This window comes from Muscardinus avellanarius (assembly GCF_963383645.1).
Source record: "Muscardinus avellanarius genome assembly, chromosome: 4".
In the NCBI taxonomy this organism is placed as follows: Eukaryota; Metazoa; Chordata; class Mammalia; order Rodentia; family Gliridae; genus Muscardinus; species Muscardinus avellanarius.
In genome coordinates this window covers 32,322,509-32,349,002 of record NC_137789.1, presented here as the reverse complement: position 1 = coordinate 32,349,002, position 26,494 = coordinate 32,322,509, and the positions used below count along the sequence as shown (strand labels likewise).

At 36.7% G+C, this 26,494-nt stretch overlaps 1 protein-coding gene across 4 annotated transcripts in view; it reads left to right on the top strand.

Moving 5' to 3' along the window:
* The window catches only part of EMC2 (ER membrane protein complex subunit 2), a gene marked incomplete at both ends in the record, with an annotated part of 47,966 nt that overhangs the window by 7,113 nt on the left and 14,359 nt on the right, over positions 1–26,494 (top strand). For 2 of the 4 annotated variants that reach the window (XM_080695133.1, XM_080695132.1), the window contains 6 exons: positions 2,220–2,333; positions 2,693–2,757; positions 3,274–3,359; positions 7,126–7,183; positions 25,438–25,523; positions 25,675–25,734. In XM_080695133.1, coding sequence (XP_080551259.1) covers positions 2,220–2,333; positions 2,693–2,757; positions 3,274–3,359; positions 7,126–7,183; positions 25,438–25,523; positions 25,675–25,734 — 469 coding nt within the window. Of the gene's footprint in view, positions 1–2,219; positions 2,334–2,665; positions 2,758–3,273; positions 3,360–7,125; positions 7,184–25,437; positions 25,524–25,674; positions 25,735–26,494 lie in introns of all 4 variants that reach the window. The other 2 variants (XM_080695131.1, XM_080695134.1) reach the window with 2 other exon arrangements.

The following is a 26,494-nucleotide window of genomic DNA, read 5'->3' as shown; positions in this document are numbered from 1 at the left end:
CATATTCCATGAATTTTTTTTTATGTATCTAACTAACTACACACCCCTGAGCTGTAGGTATTATCCTTATTAATGGGTGTGGAAAATTTAGTATAGATGGAGTACGTTGAATGAGGTCATGTAACAGATATGAGTTTAGATTCAAACCAACTGTCAAGTTCATGTTCTTTCCACTAATCACACATCCTTCATGACTGCTTTCTTTGAACTTTTTACTCCTTTTGATTTGCTTACTAATTTGTACCATTATAATTTTTCTGGCATATAGCTCTAACCACATTGCTTTGCCTTTGCTCTACTTCCTTTTGTTTCCCGAAACTTTAAAAACTTCAAAACCTGGGCATGGTGGCATATGCTTGTAATCCCAGCATTTAGGAGGCTGACACAGGAGGACTGTGGTTTGCAGAAAGCCTCAGCTACTTAGTGAGGCCCTTTGCAACTCAGTGAGAACCTGTTTCCAAATAAAGAATAAAAAATTTAGGGCTGGGGGTGTAGCTCAGGGGTAGAATGCCCCTGGGTTCCATTCTCAATATCATAAATAAACAAAATTCAAGTTTACTACTATGAAGTAAAAAGCTTTTAAGAAACTCACTCTTATTTCTTACCCACTTATCTCCCCACCCTATTCTATTTCTTTAATTTTTGTAAGAGTTCCTTCTGCATGGAATAATTTAAATTCTTCTTTGCCTGTTGAACTCTTCTTTAGCCTTTAATACTTAGTATAGGGTTATTTCTTGAGCAATATGATAGTCTTGCTGTTTTTAGGTTTCATAAAAAATAAACTCTGTTAGTTTGTAACGATTTTATACATTCTGGGCCATTCCTGTAAATTAAATTCAGTTATGATCTATTTTTATCTTATGATGAATTTTCATTTCTTAGGGCTTCAGTGTATTGTTCATTTAACTCATCTGTTCAATATATATTTAATTCAACTATTTAAGAGCAAGTAGCCTATTTCTCACATGGTATAGAACAGAGACAAAGCCAAGATTTCTTTATAAGGGCACTTATTACCTTCTAAAGGCTCCACCTCCTAATACCATCACATTGACAAGTAGGATTTCAACATACGAATTTGAGAAGCAACAGACAATTCAGTTCATAGCCCTATGTAAAAAAAGGCACTAAATTAGATACTTTTAATGTCCATTTTGTGCTACTATAACACAATACCCTGGACATTTTTTATTGACCAGAAATTTGTTTGACTCATGGTTGTGGATCCTGGTAGTCCACACTTGAGGGGCTGAATGTTTTGAAGGTCTTGCTGTATCATCTCATGGGTGAAAGAAAAACAGAGTATGCTCAGAAGAGAGGGAAGGGGGCTTGAACTCATTACTTTATCAGGAACCCTATCCTGTGCTAACTAACCCTCCTGTGATAGAGTAACCCATTCATTATTAGGACAGAGCCCTCATGATCTGATCAATCCCATTTTGAAAGTTCCATCTCAACATGTTGCATTGTGGATTAGATTGTAGGGAACATGAACTTTGGGAGATACATCCACCCCATAGCAATGTGTTCTTTAAGTCTTTCAGAATTCCTTGCTTTAAAATATGCAAAGTTGTTATCTTGACTTCTGTTGTCAGTCCTTTTGGCTTTATTTTACACTATCACACTATTCCTTATTTTAAACACAGTTAAAAGATTTTCTTCACTTTTGGTATTTATTTTCTTGCATGGCAGTACGTTTTTAAGCTGGTCACGAATATCTCATCAATGCTGCTTAGAGCCTAATTTGATATTCTGACTGAAAATTTTATATTCTTGGGTCAGTGGGTGGGCTTCAGGAATACTTTGGATATTTTGAAATTTCTCTCTATATAATTTCATTATGTATTTCTGGGAAAGTGATTTTTGGCTTTATCAAATTCTGAAAGTAGTCTGTAACCCTACAAAGGTTAAGACTTGTAGTTGCTTAAAGGTATAAAATAAAGGATCTTTGTTGTAGACTTATGCTATTTATTACTTTTTAAGATAGTTGTAATATTAGTTCTGATGCTCTTTCACTCTTTCAAAGGATCTGTTGCTATTGTGTAATTGATTTTCTACCTTAAGTTGATTTTCTGCTTTATCAACTTTGAGATACCATAGACTTCTACATTATTTTATTTATTTAAATAGTTGCTCTCTTCAATTATTTTGACATCTATCATATATTTTGTGTGTATATGTATATTTAAAGTATACATAACTAGCTTATCTTTTTTTAGAAATGCGAGATAAAATGAGAAAATGGAGAGAAGAAAACTCAAGAAATAGTGAACAAATTGTGGAAGTTGGAGAAGAATTAATAAATGACTATGCTTCTAAGCTTGGAGATGATAGTAAGTTCTTCAATTAATTTACTACATTCAGGCTCAGCACATGTTTTATTTATGATTTTTCATCTTTTTTTAAACCTGTTTTCACTTAAGCTTTTTTTACTAGTCATATCACTCTTATCTATGATATTGCTTCAGGAAACTTAATCTTTTAGAAATTAAAGATATTAAATAGATATGTTTACTTCATGAACTATTGAAATATATTTTAGAAAGCATATATGGTTCCAGAAATAATACACTAAATCAATTTTCAGTTTTAACTAATGTTCTCTAAAACATCAGAAACTAGAAGAATTCATTTCTGTTTGGGAGATTTTTAAAGCAACTTCATTGTTTTTTCCCCCTCTTTATGTGTCTAGTTTGGATCATTTATGAACAGGTGATGATTGCAGCCCTAGACTATGGTCGGGATGACTTGGCATTGGTAGGTATTTAGATTGTATTTTATCTGGTGTTTACTTTTTTATGAATTATATAAAAATTGTTAAAAGTTAGTGTTTGATCTGTATTGAATACTTTCTATAATGATTGTTGTTGAATAATTTTTATAATTAGTGTTGGATGCTTTTCTTGACAGTAAATTATGTGGATAGAGTTATAGGTGAGGGTGGAGTGCTTGCCTACCATGCTACCGTACACTTGGCTATGGCTTTGATCTCTAGCAACACACACACATCCCCCCCTCCCTCTCTCTCTCTCTCCCCCTCCCTCCCTCCCTCTCCTCTCCTCTCCTCTCCTCTCCTCTCCTCTCCTCTCCTCTCCTCTCCTCTCTCCTCTTTCTCTTTCTCTCCAAAAAACACCAAAAACTATAAGTGGGACTAACTAGATATTTGGGGACACAGTAAAAACCATGTAAACCACTTCTTATAGCCCATTCAGGATAAGTAACATAATTACATATTATTTTATTAAGTCTTTTCTTTACCCATTATTTTTTTAGTTTTGTCTTCAGGAGTTAAGAAGACAGTTCCCTGGCAGTCACAGAGTCAAACGATTAACGGGCATGAGATTTGAAGCCATGGAAAGGTAACCAAATCTTGAGGATAATGTGATTCCACTTAAAAATGGCAACCATGGAGCCTGTATTTAGGTTCTTTTACATATATAACACATCATTAATTGCACAAAGTCTTTGCTGCTGAGCCCTAGAATAGTGGCAGAGGGCTTCTCAGCACAAATCCTACTAGTTACACCCAGGAAATAGGGTCCGGCATAAGGTGTAGATTATTTGCCATCTGTCCAGGTGAAAGTAAATCATGTTTTGGTATAACAACTGGCTTTATAGCCAAACCTTAGCATTCCCTAGCTCTTGACAGATTATTTAACTTCTTCTAAGTCTTTATTGCCGGAGCCAGCCGGCAAGAGTACGGGTTCTGAAGTGAGGCGTGAGGATTTAGAATTTTAAATTCTAATGTGGGGGAGCCATCAGCCTACTATCTCCACTGGTCGACCCCTGTTCGTGGGTCAATATTTCCTACTGGTCGATGACTATGTCTGGGGCAGTATTCGTTATTGCGCCGACGCTCCTGGCCGACACCTACTTCTGGGTCAATCTCATCTTTATTGTGCCGATGCCGACGCTGGTCTTTTCCGGAGGTATTTATACACAGCTACAGGTCAATCAATATCCTCATGTTATCACCACCGGAATACAATAAAGACCAATACAAAACACATTATTACAGATAGGTAAATCAGTACCCTCGTGCCATCACCATCTGATCTTCTCCCCAAACCTTGTTGACTCTGAGCGAAGGACAGTCAGCTGAGTCAGAGACACTAATCAAGGAGAGAGCCTTAATGGCTCCCCACACTTTATACTCTTTTAAAATGTGGGTATTTGTATTGGTTGTTTTGGTATACACACACCACCACTACCATCCCCCCAATGGAATACATCTTCATCATTCTCTACCAGGAGTTTTCTACCTTTTTTTTTTCTTTTTTGTGGTACTGGGGATGGAAGCCAGGGGCATTCTACCGCTGAGTTACATCCTTAGGCCTTTTTTATTCTTTTATTTGTAAAAAGGGTCTCAATAAGTTGTAGGTGACCTCACTAAGATTCTGACGCTGAGCGTAAACCTGTGATCCTCCTGTCTCAGCCTCCCAAGTGCTGGGATTACAAGCATGCACCACCATACCCAGGTCCTTTTTCTTTTTTAAACAACAGAATTCTGTTTTAAAATATATATATTTATATTTTCCAGAAATGGAAAAAGGAGAAGAGATGATTTGCTCTAATTGAAGTGTAGACAGGGACCCACTTGGCCTATCCCTCCCACTTCAGTGATAACATGTGAATCGCATCTGTGGGGAATTTCAGGAGAAATAAGAGTTCATTACGTCTAAAACGTAAGGTGTGATAGAGTTTTGGGGTAGCAATGAAGCTGGAGATAGGCAGGTACCAGATTATGTAGGACTTCATATGCCCTGCTAACTCAGTAGGCCACATAGATCTTCAGAGTGGGCAATGCCGCCCCCTGGGGGGTGCTGAAATGAAATATAGATACATATATGAATGCAAATTTGTCATTGTATCCTTCTGTTTATTTGCATAAGGAAGGTAAATTTCCAGGTCGATGCTGACTATTTTTTTCCTAAAAAGGGAGTGATAAGGCAAGTAAGTTTGAGAACCTGTGGTAGAGAAACCATTGTAGGAATATAAAGAAAAGAGTTACTGTTGGACTTGCCTGTAAGACTATTCCAGTATAGATGTGTAGTTAGTAGTCTCAGAAAGCAAACAGTTTTTGAGACTGTTGCATGAGTGTGGTAAACAGTGGCAGAGAGTGTAGAGAAACTGGGATGAGGAAGAGAAATTGAGAGAGGTAGAAAATAGGTTGCCTATTACATTTTAGACATGAGGGGAAAACATTAAAAAATGGCTTTTTTTTTTTTTTGGCAGCACTTGGGATTGAACCCAGAGATATTCTACTTCCAAGCTACATTCTCAGCCCTGTTTTATTCTTTATTTTGAAACAGTGTCTAAGTTGTAGAGAGCCTCACTAAGTAGCTGAGGCTGGCTGCAAACCTGTTATTCTCCTGTCTCAGCCTCCCAAGTACTGGGATTTTAAGCTTACACCCTTCCATCCCCTACCCCCAAATGGCTTTTGGTTTTCTGTCTTTACTATTCAATTGTCATCTATCAAACAGAAAAAAATTAAAAAACTCAAAAAACCGTTTAGGATGAGGAAGGATTAAGTAGTATGGGTAGGAAAATTTGTTGAACTTGATGTATTGTCATGCAATTGCTAGCTGAAAAATGAGAAGGAAGTTGATTTTTGAAATTTTTAGGAGGGTGTCTGTGGGGGATAAATAAGAGAATAGAGTCTAACTTCAAAGATTCATGCTTATGTTGATAGGATGAAAAGATCACTCATGCCAGGTAGTGAGTATGTCATCAAATAGTATAACCTGTGTATCAAGAGTATTGAATAAACCAGACATGATGACACACACATGCAATTCCAGTACTGGGGAGGCAGAGACAGAAGAATTTCAGGTTTGAGGCTAGCCTCAGAAATTTAGCAAGAGCCTGTTTCAAAAATAAATAGAACTGAGGGTGTAGCTTGAAGGTAGAGTGCCCCTGGGATAAGTCCAGAGAGAGAGAGAAGAGAGAGAGAGAGACAGACAGACAGACAGACAGACAGACAGACAGACACAGAGACAGACACAAAGAGAGACAGAGCGCTGAATTCTTGCCATTTGGAAGTCTATCTGAAATAAGCTTTTTCTAATAATTAGGAATATAGAAAGAAATTAATCTCTATCCATTTATGTTACCAATCTTTTTTTCCTCTGGTCCACTTTTTTTATTTTTAATCCATTAACATGCTGGGCATGGTGGTAGACACTTGTAATCTTAGTATTTGGGAGGCTGAGACAGGAGGATCACAGGTTTGAGGACAGCCTTAGCAAGTAGTGAGATTCATCAACCTAGTGAGACCCTGTTTCAAAATAAAAATAAAATAGGGCTGGGGGTATAGCTTGGAGATAGAATGCCTTGGGTTCAATCTCTAGTGCAAAAGGAAAAAAAAAAAAAAATGTCCTAAAGCCATTAACACGGATCTTAACATTTCCTAGGCCACTTGGAGGTATACACACCCACATGCTCTGTGTCTCTTTGTTGACTCTGCTTTTGAATTGGTGTGATATAGATGTATGTGAGGGTGAGATTCAGATGGATACATTCATAAATGCACACAGTACCTCTGGGTATGGTTCCCTCCTCACTCCATCCTGCTAGCCCCTTCTTGCTGGTAAGGTTATTAGTGAAGCTGCATATTTGGTTATAATATTATATGGTCTGTTTCCTTCATTGAGCCTACTTCCACCCTCATCCTCTTCTACAGTTCCACTGATCTCCCTCCTTATTATGATGGAGTCCCTTTTCTTTTCTATTTTTATCTTCCACATGTGAGAGAAAAGCTGTAGCTATTGACTTTCTCTACCTGGCTGATTTCTAGACCCGTCCATTTTCTAGTCTCTTAATGTCAGTGTTTCAGCCATAGCAAACTTTGGTTCTGATGTGTCTTAGTCTTTTCTACTGGGGTTGCTAGCTTTCACCTTTGTATTTAAAAAAGTGAATTTGTCTTTACTGAAGTTTTTTGTAAGTACTTTATATATTTAAAAAAATTACACTGTAGTAAACTTTCATTGTTAAATGAAGATAGGAAGACTTCAAAATTAATTATGAATACAGTTAAGGCCTTGCTAGCTTAATCTTTTTCTATATACTATGTACTATTATATTTTAAGGTAATATTCATAATTTTGTTTTTCTTTTTAAATAAAGGTATGATGATGCTATACAGCTGTATGATCGAATTTTACAAGAAGATCCAACTAACACTGTAAGTTTGTAAATTCTTTTGAAAATTATCTTTAATTTAAAAAGCAAAATTAATTAATTGAGTAAATAATGGAAACATATACTGGAACTAGGTTTTATGCTTTTATTTTAAATAGTTTATGATGAGTTTCATTTTATTTTAAAAGGATTTAATATTCTGTAAAATTCAACTTTCAGAAGATGTCTTATTAGAAAAGTAGTTAGTTGCCAGGCATGGTGGTGCGCTCTTATAATCCCCGCGCATGGGAGGCTGAGACAGGAGGATCGCGCAGGTTTGAAGCCAGCCTCAGCTACTTAGTGAGGCTCTTAGCAACTTAGTGAGGCTCTTAGCAACTTAGTGAGACCCTGTTTCCAAATAAAGTATAAATGGGTCTGGGAGTATAGCCCAGAGGTAGAAAGCCTCTGGGTTCCACTCCCAGTACCACCCCCCCCCCAAAAAAAAGAAAAGAAGTTAGTTGAAATTTAGAGAGTAGACCATACGCTTTCACAAAAGCCAAGCAGATCTCAGTGTTTTTGTAATATTTTAAACCTTATGAAATATCAACCTTTCTAGTTTGGATAGTTCTTATTTATTTATTTATTTATTTTATTGATGCACTGTATTCATACATCATAGTGGGATACAAACTTTTGTAGACATACATACACACATCGCCCAGTCAGCCCCCACCCGATCCCCACCCCATTCCCTCCCCATCCCTCCTTCCCATGCTTGGCTTAGTGGTTGACATCTAGTATTATAGCAATTTATCCAATATTAAAAATGATAATCTCACATAACAATTTCATTTGTCTGATACCAAACTTTTGATGACTTAAAGATAACATTTCAATATTTCTTTTTGCTTTCTTTCTTACCAGAGAATATTTTTTTCTATTTTTTTAGGTGAAACTATCATATATTTATATATTTATTTTTCAGAAAAAAAATCTATCCTAATATGGAATATGGATTCTAGATACCCAAAATGATCTTGAAAAAGAACAAAGCTAGAAGATATATATTTTCTGCTTTCAAACCATATAAAGCTACAATAATTGAAACAGTGTAGTACTGTTCTAAAGGCAGATATATAAACCATTGGAGTTAAATACAAGCCTAGAGCTAAATTCTTCCCTATATTATCAAGTTATTTTTGACAAGGTTTCCATGAACATTTGGTGGTGGAAATAATAATCTTTTAACTAAATATTGTTGAAAAATAATAATTACATGGAAAAGAATAAAATTGGACCCTTACCTAATCCCATATACAAGTATTAACTCAAAATAGATAAAAGACCTAAATATAAATCTTAAGACTATAAACTTTTAGAAGAAAATCTGGGTCATAAAACCTCACAACATTGAAATTGGCAGTGATTTCTTGGATATGATTTCAATGGCACAGGCAACAGAAGAGTATACAAACTCCCTAAAAAATAAAAAAAAAATGTTGTATATCCAAAGACAATGTAAACAGAGTTAAAAGTTACTAATAGAATGGGATAAAATATTTCCAAATGCTATATCTGAAGGTATATTAATATTCCAACTAGAAATCCTAAAAATTAACAACAATAAAGGCAAACAATACCATTTAGGGATAGGTAAAAAACTAACATAAATAATGAATCTCCACAGATAACCAATCTTAGTTGTCTGTTGGATGGAAAATCTTGTTTCTCTGGTTCTGGTGTGTGTTACCTATTTCTTCTTTGTAGTTAATCTCTTTGAGTATTTTCTCTAGTGCTGGTTTTGAAGACATAAATTCCTTCAGTTTCTGTTTGTCATGGAAGCTTCTTATTTTTCCACCTAATTTGATAGAAAGTTTTGCTGGGTAGGAAATTTTTGGCTGGAAGTTGTTTTCTTTCAGAGTTTGGAATATGTTACTCCAAGCCCTTCTGGCTCTCATGACTTGTTTTGGGAAGTCTGGAGTGATTCTAATTGGTTTGCCTCTGAATGTCACTTGGTCCTTTGTTTTTGTTGCCTTTAAGATTCTCTGCTTGGCTTCCACATTGGTCATTTTGACAATTATGTGGCTTGGGGATCCTCTTCTCCGATCCTGTCTAAAGGGAGTTCTATAAGTTTCCTGGATCTGTGTATCAACCTCTTGCTCTATGTTTGGAAAATTTTCTGCTATTACTTCCTTGAAGAGATTGTTGATCCCTTTGGTATCACTTTCTTTTCCCTCCTCTATTCCAATTATTCTTAGGTTAGCTCTCTTAAAATGGGCCCATATTTCTTCAATGTCAGATTCCTGCTGTCGGATATTTTTTTCTAGATTAGAAACTATGCGTTCATTTTTGGAATGATCATCTTCTAAGAGCGAGATTCTGTTCTCCATGTGGTCTAATCGGTTGTTTGTGCTTTGAATTGAGGCCTTTACGTCATTAATTGCATCCTTTATCTCTTTTTTGGCTCTCTCTGAGTTCTTTTCAAAGCACCTCTATTATTTCTCCAGTTATTTTCCTGATTTGATCTTCTAGAAATCTCTGATTTTCTGTTTTATCGGGTTCTGATGTTGTGGGGTTGTGGGCATTCATTGCTCCAGTATTATTTCTCTTTCCCATGATTTCGGAAGTTTGTGCCTTCTCTGGGTTCTTCCCTTGGGTCACTATGACTTCACTTAAGGTGCTCTGGATCTCGAGTCAGTAGTGTCTCAGACCCCACTACTCCTTTACTGGGTTGTATCACAGAGTCTCCGACCCAGAGAGTCGATAGAGGCTGCTTTAGACTGTGGGGGGTGCCAGGTTGCACGTTCTCCTATGGTGTGATATCTCTGCCACCGCCCCTCCCCCACTGGGTCAAGTCCCAGGGAGTACAGTACTGGGATTTCTCCTCTGTGGCCTGCAATTTGACTCACTGTTCTTGAGTACGCAGATGTAGCTGTACTGGATTCGGTGGATTCTCTGCTGCTGCCGCCAGTGGCAATATGGCGCCGCTGCTACGCCCTCGGCCGTGAGGCTGGCGTATTTCTTCTTGGTTTTGATTTCCACTCTGAATCCCTGCAGCGTGTGCTGAGCTCAGCCACTGGGAGCTTTAGATTTTACCTGTGGCGAGAAATCCCGCCTGGCTGTCCTGCAGCAGCTTACCTCGGCTTGCTGTAGCCGTCCAGTGAATTCGCTGCTGCCGCCAGCAATATGGCACTGCTGCCGCGTCCTCGGGCGTGAGGCCAGTGGTATCTCCTCTGTGACTCTGAGCTCTGTTCTCAGTCCGCTTTCTCTCTGGAGCCTGGTGATTTTTTTGTTTCTCTGGTGATGGTGTTTTCTGGCTATGAAAGGCGCTGATTTTGTGGTAATGGAGATTGGTTGTTAGCGGGGCTCTTAAGCCCCGCTTTTCTCGGTCGCCATCTTCCCAGAACTCGGATAGTTCCTTTTTAGTTGTCTTTGGAAAATGAAAGATGTCAAGTGATTAGTATAAGGTTTAAATGTAAGTATTTAATTTTGTTTTTGCTCTTTTCTATTTTATGCATGAATGAGGAAAAAATGTGTGTGTGCTTGTGCGCCTGAGCGCGTGCGCACGCGCGTGCGCATACACACACACACACACACACACACACACACACACTTCTTCTAAAACACCCTATTGAGCCAGGTACAGTAGCACATGCTTGTAATCCCAATACTTGGTAGGTTGAGACAGGAGGATCATAGGTTCAAGACTGTCTCAGCAACTTAGTGACTTAGTGTAGCCCTCTGCAACTTAGTGATATGCTGTTTCAAAATATAAAATAGGCCTGGCATGGTTGTGCAGGCTAGTAATCCCAGCATTTGGGAGGCTGAAACTGGAGGATGAAGGATTGCGGGTTCGGTTCGTGGACAGCTTCAGGTACTTAGTGAGGCCCTTTGCAACTCAGTAAGACCCTGTTTTAAAAAATAAAAATACTAAAAAATAGGGCTGAGGTGTAGCTCCGAGGTACAGTGCCCGTGGTTTCCATCCCCAGTACCGCAAAAAAAGAAAAAAGAAAAAATATAACAGGACTGGGGATATAGCTCAAAGATAGAATGCCCCTGGATTCAGTACTCAGTACCCTTCCCTCACACACATTAAAATAAAATAAAATAAAATAATGAAATAACCTTCTAACTATCTTTAATATGGACAATATTTTAGTTCAATGGCAAAATAGCATCTCAGATTTTTACTAAATGAAAAGATATTGTGAGACTTTAGATACTAATATTTCAATCATTTTAGTATTTTATATCATTATTTTCATTTACACTTGTGCTTGCTATTTGATAAAAATATCTTTAGAGTTGTTACACAAATATCAGGCAAAATTTTCCTATTACATAATTTTATTAATACATAGTACAGATTCATGAAAGTTTAATTTGGCATATTTTTTTTCAAAACAAGATATTTAAAAGAATCATAATATATGATTGTAAGATATAAAAATTCTTAATAATTGAACAATAGTGATGATTCATTTTAAAGAAATTATTTATAGAAAATTATTTAATATTAATATGTTAGTTTTTTTGTGGTACTGGGGTTCCTGGAAGCCCTTCTACCTCCGGGCTACACTCCCAGACTTATTTTATATTTTTTTATTTGGAAACAGGGTCTCTTAAGCCAGCGAGACTGGCCACGAACCAGTGCGATCCTCTTGTCTCCGCCTCCCAAGCGTGGGGATTACAAGCGTGCGCCACCACGCCCGGCTAATGTGTTAGTTTTTAGAGCACATTTGTCCTGGGCATTGCTTATTAATTTTCGTCTCTGCTTACTTTTTTTTTTTTTTTGTGGTACTGGGGTGGAACCCAGAAGCTTTCTACCTCCGGGCTATACTCCCAGACCTATTTTATACTTTTGGAAACAGGGTCTCACTAAGTTGCTGAGAGCCTCAATAAGTAGCTGAGGCTGACTTCGAACCTGTGTGATCCTCCTGTCTCAGCCTCCCAAGCTCGGGGATTACAAGCGTGCGCCACCATGGCTGGCTCTCTGCTTACTTTTGATATTCTGAAATCATGTATTATTGCAGTTCAAGTGTTTCTTAAATTATAGATTTCTATTTTCATTATTATCTCACCCCAGGGAGAATTTCTCTGAAAACGTTTGGTGGTTTTTTGTTTGCTTGTTCATTTGTTTTTGTAGATATTTGAATGAAAAGGTTTCATTATTTTGTGATGTGCCTTAGAATATAGAAATTTTAGGGAAAAGTTTCGATAGCTGTAAGCCTACCTGTTTAAAAAACAATGAAGCCAGGCATGGTGGCACACACTTGTAATCCCAGCATTTGGGAGGCTGAGACAGGAGGATTGAGGTTCAATGACAGCCTCAGCTACTTAGTGAGGCCCTTTGCAACTCAGTGAGACCCTGTTTCAAGATAAGGAATAAAAACTAGGGCTGTGGGTGTAGCTAGAAGGTAGAATGCCCCTGGGTTCCATCCCCAGTACCACAAAAAACAAAAAACCAATGAATTTGTAATCTTAACTATACTAATAGCTTGCCATCTATCTTACTAAAGAAAAGTTCCTTATAAAAAACACCAATTTATGAGCGTGGGAGGTCTTTGTACTTTCTAGTGTTTGCTTCAGTTTCTCCAGTGTTCTGTAATTTTCATTGTAGAGATCTTTCATACCTTTAATTAGGGTTATTCTTTTTTAATACACAGTTATTGCTACATTGTAGTTTCACATCATAATGTATTTTGTAGTGATAGTGACATATACACACAGCACTTGGTGGCCTTTTCTCGGGCTCCCTCCTCACTCCTCCTTCTCCATACAGGATATTAAGATTGACACTGGTGTTCTTAACATGTGCACATAATGTCAGTGGAAGTGTTTCCTTCATTAATTCTCCCTCTTTCCCCCACTCCTACCCCTAGGCCACCTCCCTTTCCCCAGTGGGGTTTCTCCTCCATTGTCTGAAGTCCCTCCTATATCCAGATAACGTGATTATTCCTTAGCTACTTCTTATAAGAGAAAGCATGTGGCCGTTTGCTTTTTGTGACTGCTTCATGTGATTTAACATAATGTTCTCCAGGTCCATCCATTTTCCTGAAAATGTTCTTTTTTATTGCTGAGTAGAAATCCATTGTGTATAAATCCCATTAATTTTGTAATCTATTCATCTATTGATGGACACATAGGTTAATTCATAATTTGGCCTTTATGAATTGTGCTGCTGTAAACATGGATATAGATGTATTACTATAACCTGATTTCATTGTCTTTGTAAGGACACCCAGGAGTGGTATAGCTGGATCATATGTTGGATCCATTTCTAGTTTTCTGAGGAATTGCCACACTAATCTCCATAGCAGCTACACTAATTTTAATCCCATCAACAGTGTAGAAATGTTCCTATTTCCCCACGTCCTAGCTAGCATTTATTGTTGTTTGAATTCTTGATGATTGCCATTCTCATTGGGCTTAGATGGAATCTCAATGTGATTTTGATTTACATCTCCCTGATTGCTCATGGGTGAACCTTTTTTCACATTTTTTGCCCATTTGTATTTCTTTTGTGAAATATGTATTTAGTTGAGTTGCCCATTTCTTGACTAAATTTTTTTTAGCGTTAAGTCTTAAGTACTTTGTATATTATATATATTAGTCCTCTCTTAGAGGAATAGCCGGCAAAGATCTCCCATTCTGTAAGGTCTTTTTAGAATCTTTTTTTTTTTTTTTATGAACAGAAACTTGTTAGTGCAATGTAATCCTACTTATTAATCTTTGTTTTAATTTCTCTTGCCTTGGGACTCTCTTATTGAGGAAGTGTAATTTTGTTTGTTTGGGGTTTTTTTTTTTTGTGGGTCTGGGGCTGGAAGCCAGAGGCATTTGACCTCCGAGCTACAACCCCTGCCCATTTTTTTTTTTTTTTTTTTTTTTTTTTTTTTTGGAAACAGGGTCTCACTGAGTTGCGAAGGGCCTCACTAAGTAGCTGAGGCTGTCCGCGAACCGTGATCCTCCTGTCTCAGCCTCCCGAATGCTGGGATTACAAGCGTGCACCACCACGCCCGGCTTAGGAAGTGTAATTTTGCATTTATGTTGAAATGTTGGACTTGTGCCCTCCTCAAGTAATTTTAACATCTTTGGTCTAATTTCCAGGTCTTCTATCCACTTTGAGTTGATTCTTGTGCAGGATGAGAGGCAGGGATTTAATTCCATTTTTCTACAAATGGATAATCAGTTTTTCCAACATCATTTGTTGAAAAGGCTGTCTTTTCCCCAACATGTTTTTAGCACCTTAGTTGAAAATCAATTGGCTATAAATCTATGGATTTGTTTCTGTATCTTCTATTCTGTTCCATTGGTTTATGTGTTTGTGACACGTATTGAGATACAGAAAAAGCCTTTGATAAAATTAAACATCCCATCAAAATAAAAACCCTGAGTAAATTAGGTGTAAAAGGATAATATTTAAAGACCTTTAGAACTGATAAATCCAGTAAAGTAGCATGATACAAAAGGAACATACAAAATAAGGTGTGTGTGTGTGTGTGAGAGAGAGAGAGAGAGAGAGAGGGAGAGGGAGAGGGAGAGGGAGAGGGAGAGAGAGTGAGTTACTAGGGAATCTAGGGGCATTTTATCTTACCTCTGAGTTACACCTCCAGAACTTTTTAGTTTTTTGTTTTCAAACAGGTTCTGTAAGTTGCTGAGAGTCTTGCTACATTTTGGTAGCAGGGTGATACTGGCTGTGTAGTTTGGAAGGGTTCCTTCTCTTTTTGTTTTATGGAATAGTTTCAGGAACGTTGGTCTTAATTCTTTAAAAGTAGTAACATTCAACATTGAATCCATCCAGTCCTTATATTTCTTTAATGGGAGACATTTTAAAAACTGTTTTAATCCAAATCTTGCTATTGATTTATTTTGGTTTATTATATTGATAGTGTTTGATTCTTTTCTATTTCCCATTATGTATCTATTCTAGTGAGATTTTTTTCTTTTACTTGTCATGATTGTGTTTGTCTTTCTTCTGGGTGTAGTTTTCCCTTAAGCTTCATGTATAATACTGGTCTAGTGGTCATGGGTTTCCTTACTTTATAGTTATCTTTGGAAATCTTTATTTCTGCTTTGATTCTGAAAGATAACTTTCCTGGAAACAAGTTACTTTCTTTCAGGGATTGTAATTTATCATTCAATATCCTCCTTGCCTTTAGTGTTTTGCTGAGAAATGTATAATTAGTCTGATGGGTTTACCTTTAAATGCAATTTGGTGCTTCTATATTGAAGCTTTTAGTATTCTTCCTTTGTTTTGTATGTTTGGCTGCATATTGTGGGTTTAAGCACAGAGTGTAAATATCAGGGTCAGAAAGATCCACTGTCTCTGCAAGACTTAGAATGAGTTGGCATACTCTTATTTCAGGCAGTTGTGGTATAGGCAGCATCATATGTGAAATGTCTGTTCTTTGTGATTATTCCTATTATGGATGTGGTAGAACAATATGCATTTTTGACATAATCTCTGTTGTTTGGAAGTATTTCTGATGCTGGTTGTCCCTTCCCATCCTATTAAAGGCCTTGAAGCTTTATTTTCTAATTGGAAACTGGTACGGCTCTAGGTGCTTCATGAGGTAGCAGGGGCAAGAATCACATCTCCCCCTCTGTGGGGCTTACCTTCAGACTTACAGGCCCTATGCAGTCTAGTCAGGTACAGCTGTAGTTAGTGTAGAGGACCTGCATTCATGTCATCTCATCATCTTTTGGGTTTTTCTTCTATACTGCTACTGTGGGGGTATCTGACCAAAGGTCAGATCTCAGCCTCCCTTTATGTGTGTCCACCTGGGGACATGTCAATAGCTGAGAGCTTTGAAGTGTCCACTAGGATCTGAGCAAGACTAGTGGTGTGACAAGTCTTGGAGCGGCAGTGAACCTTTTTTGCCGAGATTTCATGGAATGTTGATGGGGCTTGGCATATATTTATTTAGGGTTTTATTTATTTGGTGGTACTAGGGGTGGAACCCAGAGACTTTCTACCTGTGGGCTATACTCCCAGAGCTATTTTATATTTTTATTTGGAAACAGAGTCTCCTTAAGTTGCTGAGAGCCTCACATAAGAAGCTGAGGCTGGCTTCGAACCTGTGCGATCCTCCTGTCTCAGCCTCCCAAGCGCAGGGATTACAAGTGTGTGTCACCATGTCCGGCTTTACTTAGGGTTTTAATTTGAGCACTCCGTGGGTGTGGTAAAGCAAAGCCACAGAGGATCCTAAGAATGCCTCCCATTATAGGGAGAACACTTGAACCACCAAGTTCAATGCTGGAGGAGGGCTGTGGGGACCAAGTGACAGACTGTCCTCAATCCTGGCTCCTTCAGTTCCGGCCCTCATGTGACACCACATGCAACTCGATAGGCAGAACAGAACTGCTGAACTGCTCTGCTTTCCACTTCTTTCCCCGTTGCAGCTCACGCTCCTTATAGCCTAAACCTTTCATTGGCTTTGTGTCATAGATTCTTCCCCAAGTTACAGCTGTCTCATGTGGCTGCTGCCTGTCAACTCAGTTCAGTGGGGTATCCACAGGGACCCTGAGATGTGATTATGTTGTTTTCTGACTCCTACGGTAGTTTAGTCTCTGACTATAGGACTCTTCTAAAGAAGGTTTCTGGCTATGGCACTCAGTTTATTGAGAGATGCAGCACATTTTTTCTCTGGATCTTTTGCCTACAGTAGACAAATAAGTGTCCAGGTCACATTCATTTAAGCTGAATTTTTGTTTGTTGTAGTACCTAGGGGATTGAACCCAAGGACATTCAACCTCTGAATTATCCCCTGGCCTTATTTTATTTTTAAATTTTGAAATAGGATCTTGCTAAGTTACCATGTGATGCTGGCCTACTATCTGCGCTTCTCCTGTCTCTGACTCCTAATACTGGGATTACAGGTATTTTTCTCCATGCCATGCTAAAGCTATTTTTCTATAGGGTGCGGCCCTCTGGGCCAGGTTTTGACCCTTTCCTCTTTCACCATTACTTCTTTTTCCTAACTACTACATACCAGATGCTAGAGTATTCTGCTTCTCTTGATTTGTTATTCTCCTTAGTCCTTGGAATTCACCAACTTTTGTTTTCTGTGCTGTCAGATTCTAGCGCTTTCCCGTAGCCCCTCACTTCCACTAGCAGTTACACCTGTTGCTTTGTTTCCATCCTGTGAAGGAGCAAACCGGTGTTCAGTGTCTCTATTCTGCCAGCGTGAGGCCTCTCATGCTGCATTATTCTTTCAAAAATGTTCGTAGAACGTTTGCAGTATGCTTGCTGCTGGAAACAGAGGAATGAATTAATTATAGCATGAGGGGTCATGATGTAATAAACATTGTGGACTTTGAAATGGATTTCATTAAATTCTGATTCTTTTGTGAATTGCTGCATGAGTTTTGAGCCTTTTAAGCCTTGAAGAATGAGTATGGCTTAACAGAAACAAAAGACAGTGGGTTGTAGAAAGATAGCAAATCCCAAGTGGCATGAGTAAGCCGTAGCATTAAAGTACAAGACCTCCTGAGGGAAGGAAGAATGAGATGATTTAAAGTGGAAGTTTTAAAATTTTTCTCTTGAGAAGGTGATGAAATGGGACATCTTTTCTGTATTTTAAGTTGTAAAAATATTTGTTTGATAAGTCATACTAAAAATTACAGATAATGTTAAAAATTCCATGCAATACATATATGGGAAAAAGTAAGTCAGTCCACTAACCTCTGAATTCAAATCTTGCTCCCCTTAAACACTGTCATTTTTAAAATATTTGTTCAGACTGTTTTTAATGCACAGACAAGTTCGCCTATGTATCTGTGTGTATGTCTTTTGGCAGGGCAAGTGGTTGGCAGTAGTGCCATGCTCTGTTTAATAATTCACTTTAAAGATCAGCACACTCTTTATACCATCCTGTTGAGTAACTGTAGGGTTTCATTACGTGATATGTAGTCCCTGTCTTGCTGAAAAACAGTTTCTTTAGGTCCTTTTGGTGAACTTAGTAGTTACACTTCAGAATTTAAATTTTTATTCTTAGAGTATAGAAAATGAAGTCAAGTTTTGATTAGAGAAATATCGTCAGATATTTTTAGAAATAATTTATCAGCAATATGGAGCACATTTTAAAGGAGAAGAGACAAATCATTTTGAGCCTGCTCTGTTTTGGGCCAGAGACTATGAGGATCTAAAACTAGCACAGGTAGAATTGGTAGGGATAGGGAATGAATGAAAGTCTGAGACAGGAGGGTCACATAGGTTCAAAGCCAGCCTCAGCTACTTAGTGAGGCTCTCAGCAACTTAGTGAGACCCTGTTTCCAAATAAAATATAAAAAAGGTCTGGGAGTGTAGCCCAGAGGTAGAAAAGCCCCTGGGTTTCACCCCTAGTACCATAAAAAGTATATAGTTAAAATTAGCTATGAATATTATTTTAGAAGAATAACTCTCAAGTGGAAAGATTTTAGTTACTACCTGTCAAAAACAGGTATTGGACTGTGCTCTCCTTGAACGTTTTTCCCTTAGATTACTCCAAAACTAATCAGTTTGTTTTATTTTGCTTCCTTCTAAATAGAGTTTTTATCTTTTGATTGCTTCTTGAGGAAAAAATTGCTATCAGTTACAGGGAATATTGATTGTCCTGTGGTGGACCTTCAGTGAGTACTTGTTGAATGAATGCTTTTCAAAAAGCAAGTACAGTGATTACTGTCTTTTAGTTGATTTTGTATTTCAGAAAGATTAGATTTAGCCTTGAATGTTGAATGGCCTATTGTGATATACTAACTATTCGCAGTGTTATTTGGAATTAGATGTAATTGCTTTTGTGTTGAGGGTGAAAATGCTTTTAAAAAGCCACATTTTCTTGGAGGTAGAGAACCTGAAATTCTGCTTTCTCTTTGCTAGTCAACTCTCTTTCTCTCTGGGTTTTCAAATCTGGAATAGGGGAGTTCTGGATTGTATGCTGCTGGGAGACCTTAACCCTTCAGTTTTTCTCTTTGCAAATAATCTGTTCTTTAAAAAATGGTCCATGCCTCTCAGAAAAAAATTACTAGCTAGCCCCATGGTATGTGACATTATAAAAGACATGCAGCCATTTGGTGAAGATTACTCATGGTCTTTAAAAGTATGAGTCATAGATGAAGAAGAAGGTACTATAGATGAGCAAATAAGCAACTTGAGTGGATGGGAGAGGGGAAGAGAGAAATTCTCTAATGTACATGATATACATTAACAAACATATCAGTGTCAGTCACTGAGCCAGACAAAAGAAGGGGAGAGGGGAAGGAAATGGAGTGGGAATTGGGTGAGGGCTTATTGGGTGCTCTGTACATGTATACCTCTACCATCTTGTACTCCATTAAGATATATGACTACAATGCACCCATAAAAAATTAAAAAAAATAAAATTAAAATAAAAAAATAAAAACACTCCTCTTTCCAGGAAGAATGGCCTGTGTAATCCTAGTACTTGGGAGGTAAGGCAGGAAGATGACAGGTTCAAGGCCAACCTAAAAAAAACAACAGTTTGACACAAATTCTATAGGTCTTTTTTACTGTTTGGCACTAGTCTATATAGTTTTGATTAGGAAAATTCTATAGAAGCATCACGTTTCAAATTCCCGTCTACCCTCAGAGTCCAGCTCCCTGGTGGCCACCTCTCTTCATCATTTCAGTAAAATCACAGTGTTCTTCACTCTCACACTGAAGTTTAGGAAATACTGTATTTCTATAGTTCCTCTTTCCCGGTTGTATCTGTGTTTATAGTTATTGCACATAATTTACCTAGAAGATATAAATTTGCTGATGCTCTTAAGGAAAGCAAAATGGGATCTGCATTGCTAACCATTAATTTATTTTTGAATAATGGAGTAAATTATTTGTGATCCATGTATTCTTTTAGTAGAGAGGTTTCCACTGTCATAAATGGGGTTTTCAGTACCATTACTGCTTCTTAATGCTTCCAGGTTGCTAATTTAGAATATCAGTTAAGGCAACTGATAAATTGTTTGAGTTGATGTAGGCTAAAAATCTTTGTGAGGGCAAAAATGAAGTTTTTAGCATTGACTAGAGGATGGTATAGCATTTTAGGCAGGGGCAGATGCCTATAATTCCAGTACTTGGGAGGCTGAGACAGAAGGATTGCAGGTTTGAGGCTAGCCTCCGAAATTTAACAAGACCCTGTTTCAAAATAAAAAATTTAAAGGAGCTGGGGTGTAGCTCTGAGATAGAATGTACTTGGGTTCAGTCTGCAGTTAAAAAAGAAAACAAAAAAGATGATATAACTTATTTAGTGTTCTCTGGTTTTCCTAATATTTATTTACTTATTTACTAATGTAAATAAATAGCTTTTCTACTTATTGAGTAAGAAACTCTGGAAAGTATATTGAATTCAGAGCTTAAGTCTCTTAATCATGAAGAAAGAAGCTATAATACTGAATGGAAATGGGACTAGATAGACATCCATGGCAACCAGCTGTTTCCTTTTTAGAAATTTTATTATTTAAATCTGGTCTACTTAACCACTGTCAGAGAGTATATGAAGCCAAATAATATGTTTTTGTTTTTATTTTTCAAATCTTCTAAGTATAATTCTTTGTAGAATCTTATGAAGGAACAAGAGAAAGAAATTGTTCTTATTTCAAGCCTTTTTTTGAATGTTCTGGGTAAAGGCCAAAGCCAAGAGAAGCCTCTTTTGAATATTACTCTGGTTGCTGGTCAGTTCCAAAGCCAGGCTTATGTGGCTTGGGCTCATGTGTACTGTTTGACTCTGGCTAGACGGTATCTGGATATGAAATCGTATCGCTGAGTAGTAAGTGTCCAGCGATCAAGAAACGCTGGCAGGGAAGAGAAGCGAGCAGATTCAGGAGGCCTAGGGTTTGCTGTGCAAGACTAAGCTTGGATCTTTTTGTGTGTGTAAAATGGAAAGATTTAATGTTCCCTACTTACTCCTTAAGCTTTTTCCAGCTGTAAAATTTGTAATGCAGCTGGTTACTGCCTTTATTCTGCCATTGATAACCAGACACCAACTTCTTTCAGTGTCCTGGACTATTTTCTGTGTGAATGGGCAAACTGAGATGTATGTTTCTATTTTCACTTTATTAAGTTTTTAATCTAATATCACTGTTACAATTCGTTACATATTTTATATATTATATATTACATATCCCGTGTTTATAATTTTTACATATGCTTTAAAGTAAATGGGAAAACTTTATATTCATGCATTTATTCATTTATCTAGGTACTGGGGATTGAACCTAGGGACATTCTACCTCTGAGCTATTACTCAGCTCTATTTTATTTTGAAATGGTCTGACTAAATTGTTGAGGCTGGCCGCAAACCTGGGGTGCTCCTGTCTCAGTCTTCGAAGTACTGGGATTATGGGCTTGCGGCACCATGCCTGGCCCACTTTTTGACTTTAAGTGGTTTTTCTTTTGTAATTCTATATAATAAGAAGTAGGATTCTATTTTATAATAGAAATTTTAATCTAGACATCCAATCATTTATAAAACACAAGATAATTTTTGTTATCAACATTTGTACTAAGTTTGGATCAATCTTTGCAAAGAAATCTAGAAAAATTCGGAATATTGTTATATGCTACAGGAAAAAAGGTACAGGGAAAGAAATAGAAAATAAATATTGATAAATAGTCAGGACTTTATTTTTAATAATTTTCTTAAAAGTGAGCTCTTTTCCCTGAGGTTTTCTGTTGGCTCTACACCTGGGCTTGGCTGGTTTTCACAAAGCTGAGTCCTCCAGGGCAACCCTTGGCATAGCTCCACAGTCCTCAGCTCTGTAGCCCATAGATGGCATTTTCTTACTTTTCAAGTACTTGGTCTTTTGAACTCCAGTGTTCTTGGTCTTCCTAGACTCTATTACTTCCCCTGAACTCAGAAACTTCACTGGGTTCAATCTGGCTTCCCCCTCACTGTCCAGCGCACTGAAGCTCTCTAAAGATGGTGAGCCAGGGCAGTAAAAGCAGTGCTCACCTGGCTTGTTCCTGACCTCTCCAGGATCACTCTTCGGCATTGCCTGGTGTCTTGTACTTTAAAATAGTTCGTTTTATATATTTAGTCCAATTCTTTAACTGTTGTTAAGGAGTGTAACTCTTCCTTGCTTAATGCTAATTTAAAATACACATGATAAAGACTGGTTCTTATGATAGAACAGGGTGGTATTTTTCTTAATAAAAACCTGGAAAGAGGTATTATTTAGTAAAGAAGTTTTGGCTTAATAGTATATCTTTGCTCATATGGTAGTGATTTCTTTGGTAGTTTTTTTATGTCATGTATTTTCAGCAGGGAGACCAGATTTGCATATAGCTAATAGTTAGCACTTAAAAGTTAGTTTTAAACTTTAGAATATTAGATTAAAATGCTGTTTTCCAGATCAAGCAGTATAGTACTCACATAATAGTAGAGATTTTAGGATATGTTTCCCAAATTGATTAGTAAATCTTTCTTTTTTTTTCTTTAGTACTGGGGTTTGAAACCAGAGGCATTCTACCTCAGAGCTACACCCCCAGCCCTATTTTTTATTCTTTATTTTGAAACAGGGACTCATTGAGTTGCAAAAGGCCTACTAAATAGCTGAAGCTGGTCACGAACCTATGATCTTCCTATCTCAGCCTCCCAAGTACTAGGATTACAAGCGTGTGCCACCATGCCCACTGATTAGTAAATCTTTGTATTTAAAGTCTTTTCTTAAACTTCACTAAAGTATTTGTTAGTGGAAAAACTTAGTTTTTAAAGTTCTCTATTATAAAGTTAATGTTAAATTTCTGTTTTACTCAATTCGTATAAAATTAAGCTATTCTACTCACCATATATATATATATATATACACACACATATACACACACATATATACACACACACACATACACACACACATAATTAAAACTTATAGTAAAAATTCTTTATTGTGGTATTGCATAGTTTTTCTCTCAGGAGAAGAATCTAGGATGGGAATCTGGAATTCTAGATTTTGTTATTTTTAAAGATTCATTATCTTTGTAATACTCTATGACAGTGCTTTACAAACAGTATTATGCAGAAGGCTGCTGACCTAAAAATGTTAGTGTATGTTTAACAGTACAGGAATGGATCTGCCTTCCGATAACTGAAAAAGTTAAAGATAGGAGTTTTTAGTATACTTTCATGAAATTCATGTTGTGCCTTAACAGTGCTCATTATAGCACTGTTCAAAAATGGTTCATACCATTTTTTTACTGTGACTATAGATATGTTAATTGCTATTCATATTTTTTTTACTTTTTATCTGATACATGGCATTTTAATGTATTATTTTCAAGTTTTCACTGTATTTATACAGTATTTAATCTGGTACAAAATCCTGTAAGGATTGGGATGACATAAATAAACAAAACAAGTCTGTGCCAGTCTTTTGAAGATCTCATGATTAGAGCTTAACATAAATTCTCTGCGTAGACCAAAGGTTGAAAATTTGGTAGATAACATTTATTTAATCCCATTACATGTTTGATGCTGTGTTAATATATTTTTATTAATACTTGAACGTAGGTTGTAATACCATGATTTGAGTTAAGAAAGCTGATAAGTGACAGGAGTTGGAATTCAGTTTCTTATGTTTGGATTTCAAAAGCTAGATTCCTTTTGCCCTAACATATATGCCAGTGGACAAAGTAGTGTCCTGAAAATGAAAGGAATAAATAAAATTATGTTTCAAATGATGCTGGAAATCACATATCTCCCAAAAGAAATCATTTTTTTGACTGTATGTTAATTTATTCCTCACTTATTTTCAGAAGGCTTCAGGCTTTAAGCAAAGTTCCCATTTTAAATCTGGTATTCTTCCTAATGGCATTAGAAATCGAGTTCCTCTCAGATCTTTAACTTTTATTTAACTTCTGAATTCTTGAGATTTTCAAAACTTTGTATTTGCTATGGGGCTTTTATTGTTTTTTATAGGGAAATTATTCCAAAATATTTGAATTTGACTATTGTGTTGCAGGCATTGTTCTAGGCCTTTGGTGTGAGCTGAATAATCAAGATATACATTCATAAAACATGTCTTTTAATTACTGAGACATTGTTAACATTATTTTAAATAACGTTCATTACCTTATTTGTTGGGAAGTCTTGATTTCTCTAATCTTACTTTCACTTCTTCAGAGCTGAACCATTCAGCCCATTCCTCAGTGTGTAGCTCCTATTACTCTAGAGGGGCTTTAGGCAACTTTTACTTCTCTCTGTATCTTTTGGAATACGTATTATATAAAGCAACAAAAAAATCTTGTTCATAATTAATAAGCTTAACTTGGCCCTACTTATGGAGTATTTTATTGTTTATCCTTTGGCATTTGAATTAAACAGAGATTGAGGGGATGCAAACTTAATAATTAATATAGTGTTCTCCAGTCCCGGACCTTACTTTCAGTTAAGTCTTATTTACATATATGGTGCTTTTCCCCATGTTTTTGTTCATGTGTTTCTCCTCTTATGTAGCATCCTTCGTTTCCTGGTTTAATCTCTTAATGTCTGTTGCCTTTTCTGTTTTAGTATGGTTATTACTTTTGGAAGCCTCTTTGCTTCTTACCATCCACTTTTTTCACTCTTCCATATCCTGTTATGATTTTCTCTCTTTTGTCCCAACACCATGGATATCTCTATCATTACACTTACTGCATTAGATTTTTTTCACTTCATGAGGTTGAGCTGCTAAAGGTGGTTATCTACCTCTTTTTTATCTTTATATTTTTTATTGTCTTCATAGCACCTGACAAAAAGTAGATGTCAGATACATATTTGATGAATGAATGTTAATGGCATTGATTTTTATATTTATCATTTTAAAGACTTAATGCAAGCTACAAATGTTTACCATATTTCTTTCAAGACCTATTCTTTTGAAAGACTTATAGGTAATTTTTTCCCCTAAAATTGTGAAAAAGTCATCAAAAGCCATATTTGTATTATAACATTCAAGTGGCCATGGTGAGATCTGTTTTCTAATCTCCACTATTCCTCCACCTCTTAAGATACAGATCTTATGAATGAGACAGAGTAAAGGACTTTAGATTGGATAAAGATTAGGATTCCCTGCTGGCTTGTAATTATCAGAATCTGGATGACTATTTATTTGGATGAATTGATGCATACATTGTATGCATCAAAAGTAAAGCATTTGTGATTGTTAGAGGAATGTTTGAATTCCCCAGTGGGATGTCATGGGGTATGTTTATAAACTCGCACTAAGCAGTAGTTCTACAGTGGAATTCACTGGCATTGAGATAATAATTTGCACAGTCAAATTACCTTCTTTACAAAAACCCAGGGAATCCTGAGGGCCTAATCCTTTATTAATGTCAACCCATAGGCTGCAAGAAAGCGTAAGATTGCCATTCGAAAAGCCCAGGGGAAAAATGTGGAAGCCATTCGAGAGCTGAATGAGTATCTGGAACAGTGAGTGTTTTACACGAGGATTGTGTTTTGTTATTCTGATAAATCTTTTTTAATTAAAATGGAATTTGCATTTGATTTTTCCTGTTTGCCTCCATGCTGTTCATTTACAGAATATCTACACACTTACTTTTACCCCCTTTCCTCCTACCAGATTTGTTGGAGATCAAGAGGCCTGGCATGAACTTGCAGAACTTTATATTAACGAACATGAGTAAGTTGTTAAGCACACATAAGATTTTGTTAAGAGTGAAATTTTCATTACTAGAAGTTCGGAAGACAGAGTGATTTCCAAAGGATTAGTGAGAATGGGTGAATCACCTATCATTTTAAATAAGAAAATAAACTACCAATTAATTGAAAAATAACAAATTTGTTGGTCATAATATGAAATCATTTGGCTTTTACTAATTTATTTTTGTTTGGCAAAGACGTTTTACTTTCACATACAGATAGCAATTTTGGAATTTGAAAGGCTTGCATTTTCTAAGCTAACATTTTCGGTGAGTTAAAATTGTGAGTTTTTTAGAGTTTAAATTTTCTTATCGACAAAGAGTATTATACTTCCTGTTGTTTAAAATTTCTTTCAGTTGTTTGCATTTATTAGCCTTGGTACTGAGAGAATCAACTCTTCTGAAGTAGATAGAAGCATTCTGTTGCCTGGGTTAAAAACCAAGAATAATCAAGAATGCTGAATACTAAAGGAACTTGCTTATTGGATATATGTTTTTGTTAGCTTTTATATTGCTGTAGTGACAGGAGAAAATTCCACTGTGAGAGGATTAGTGAAGAGTCTTAGTGCAAATTTTCCAATATCATAGCATTAACCTACATCTAGAGGTGTAGTTTTTTCTTTCTTTCCCTTTAGTTCTTCTAAATCTTAAGTATATCACATTGTTTCTTTCCTTCTTTTTGAGATAATAGAATATTGAGATTCTCATGCATATTTTTTGTTGTTCATGAATAGTTAACTT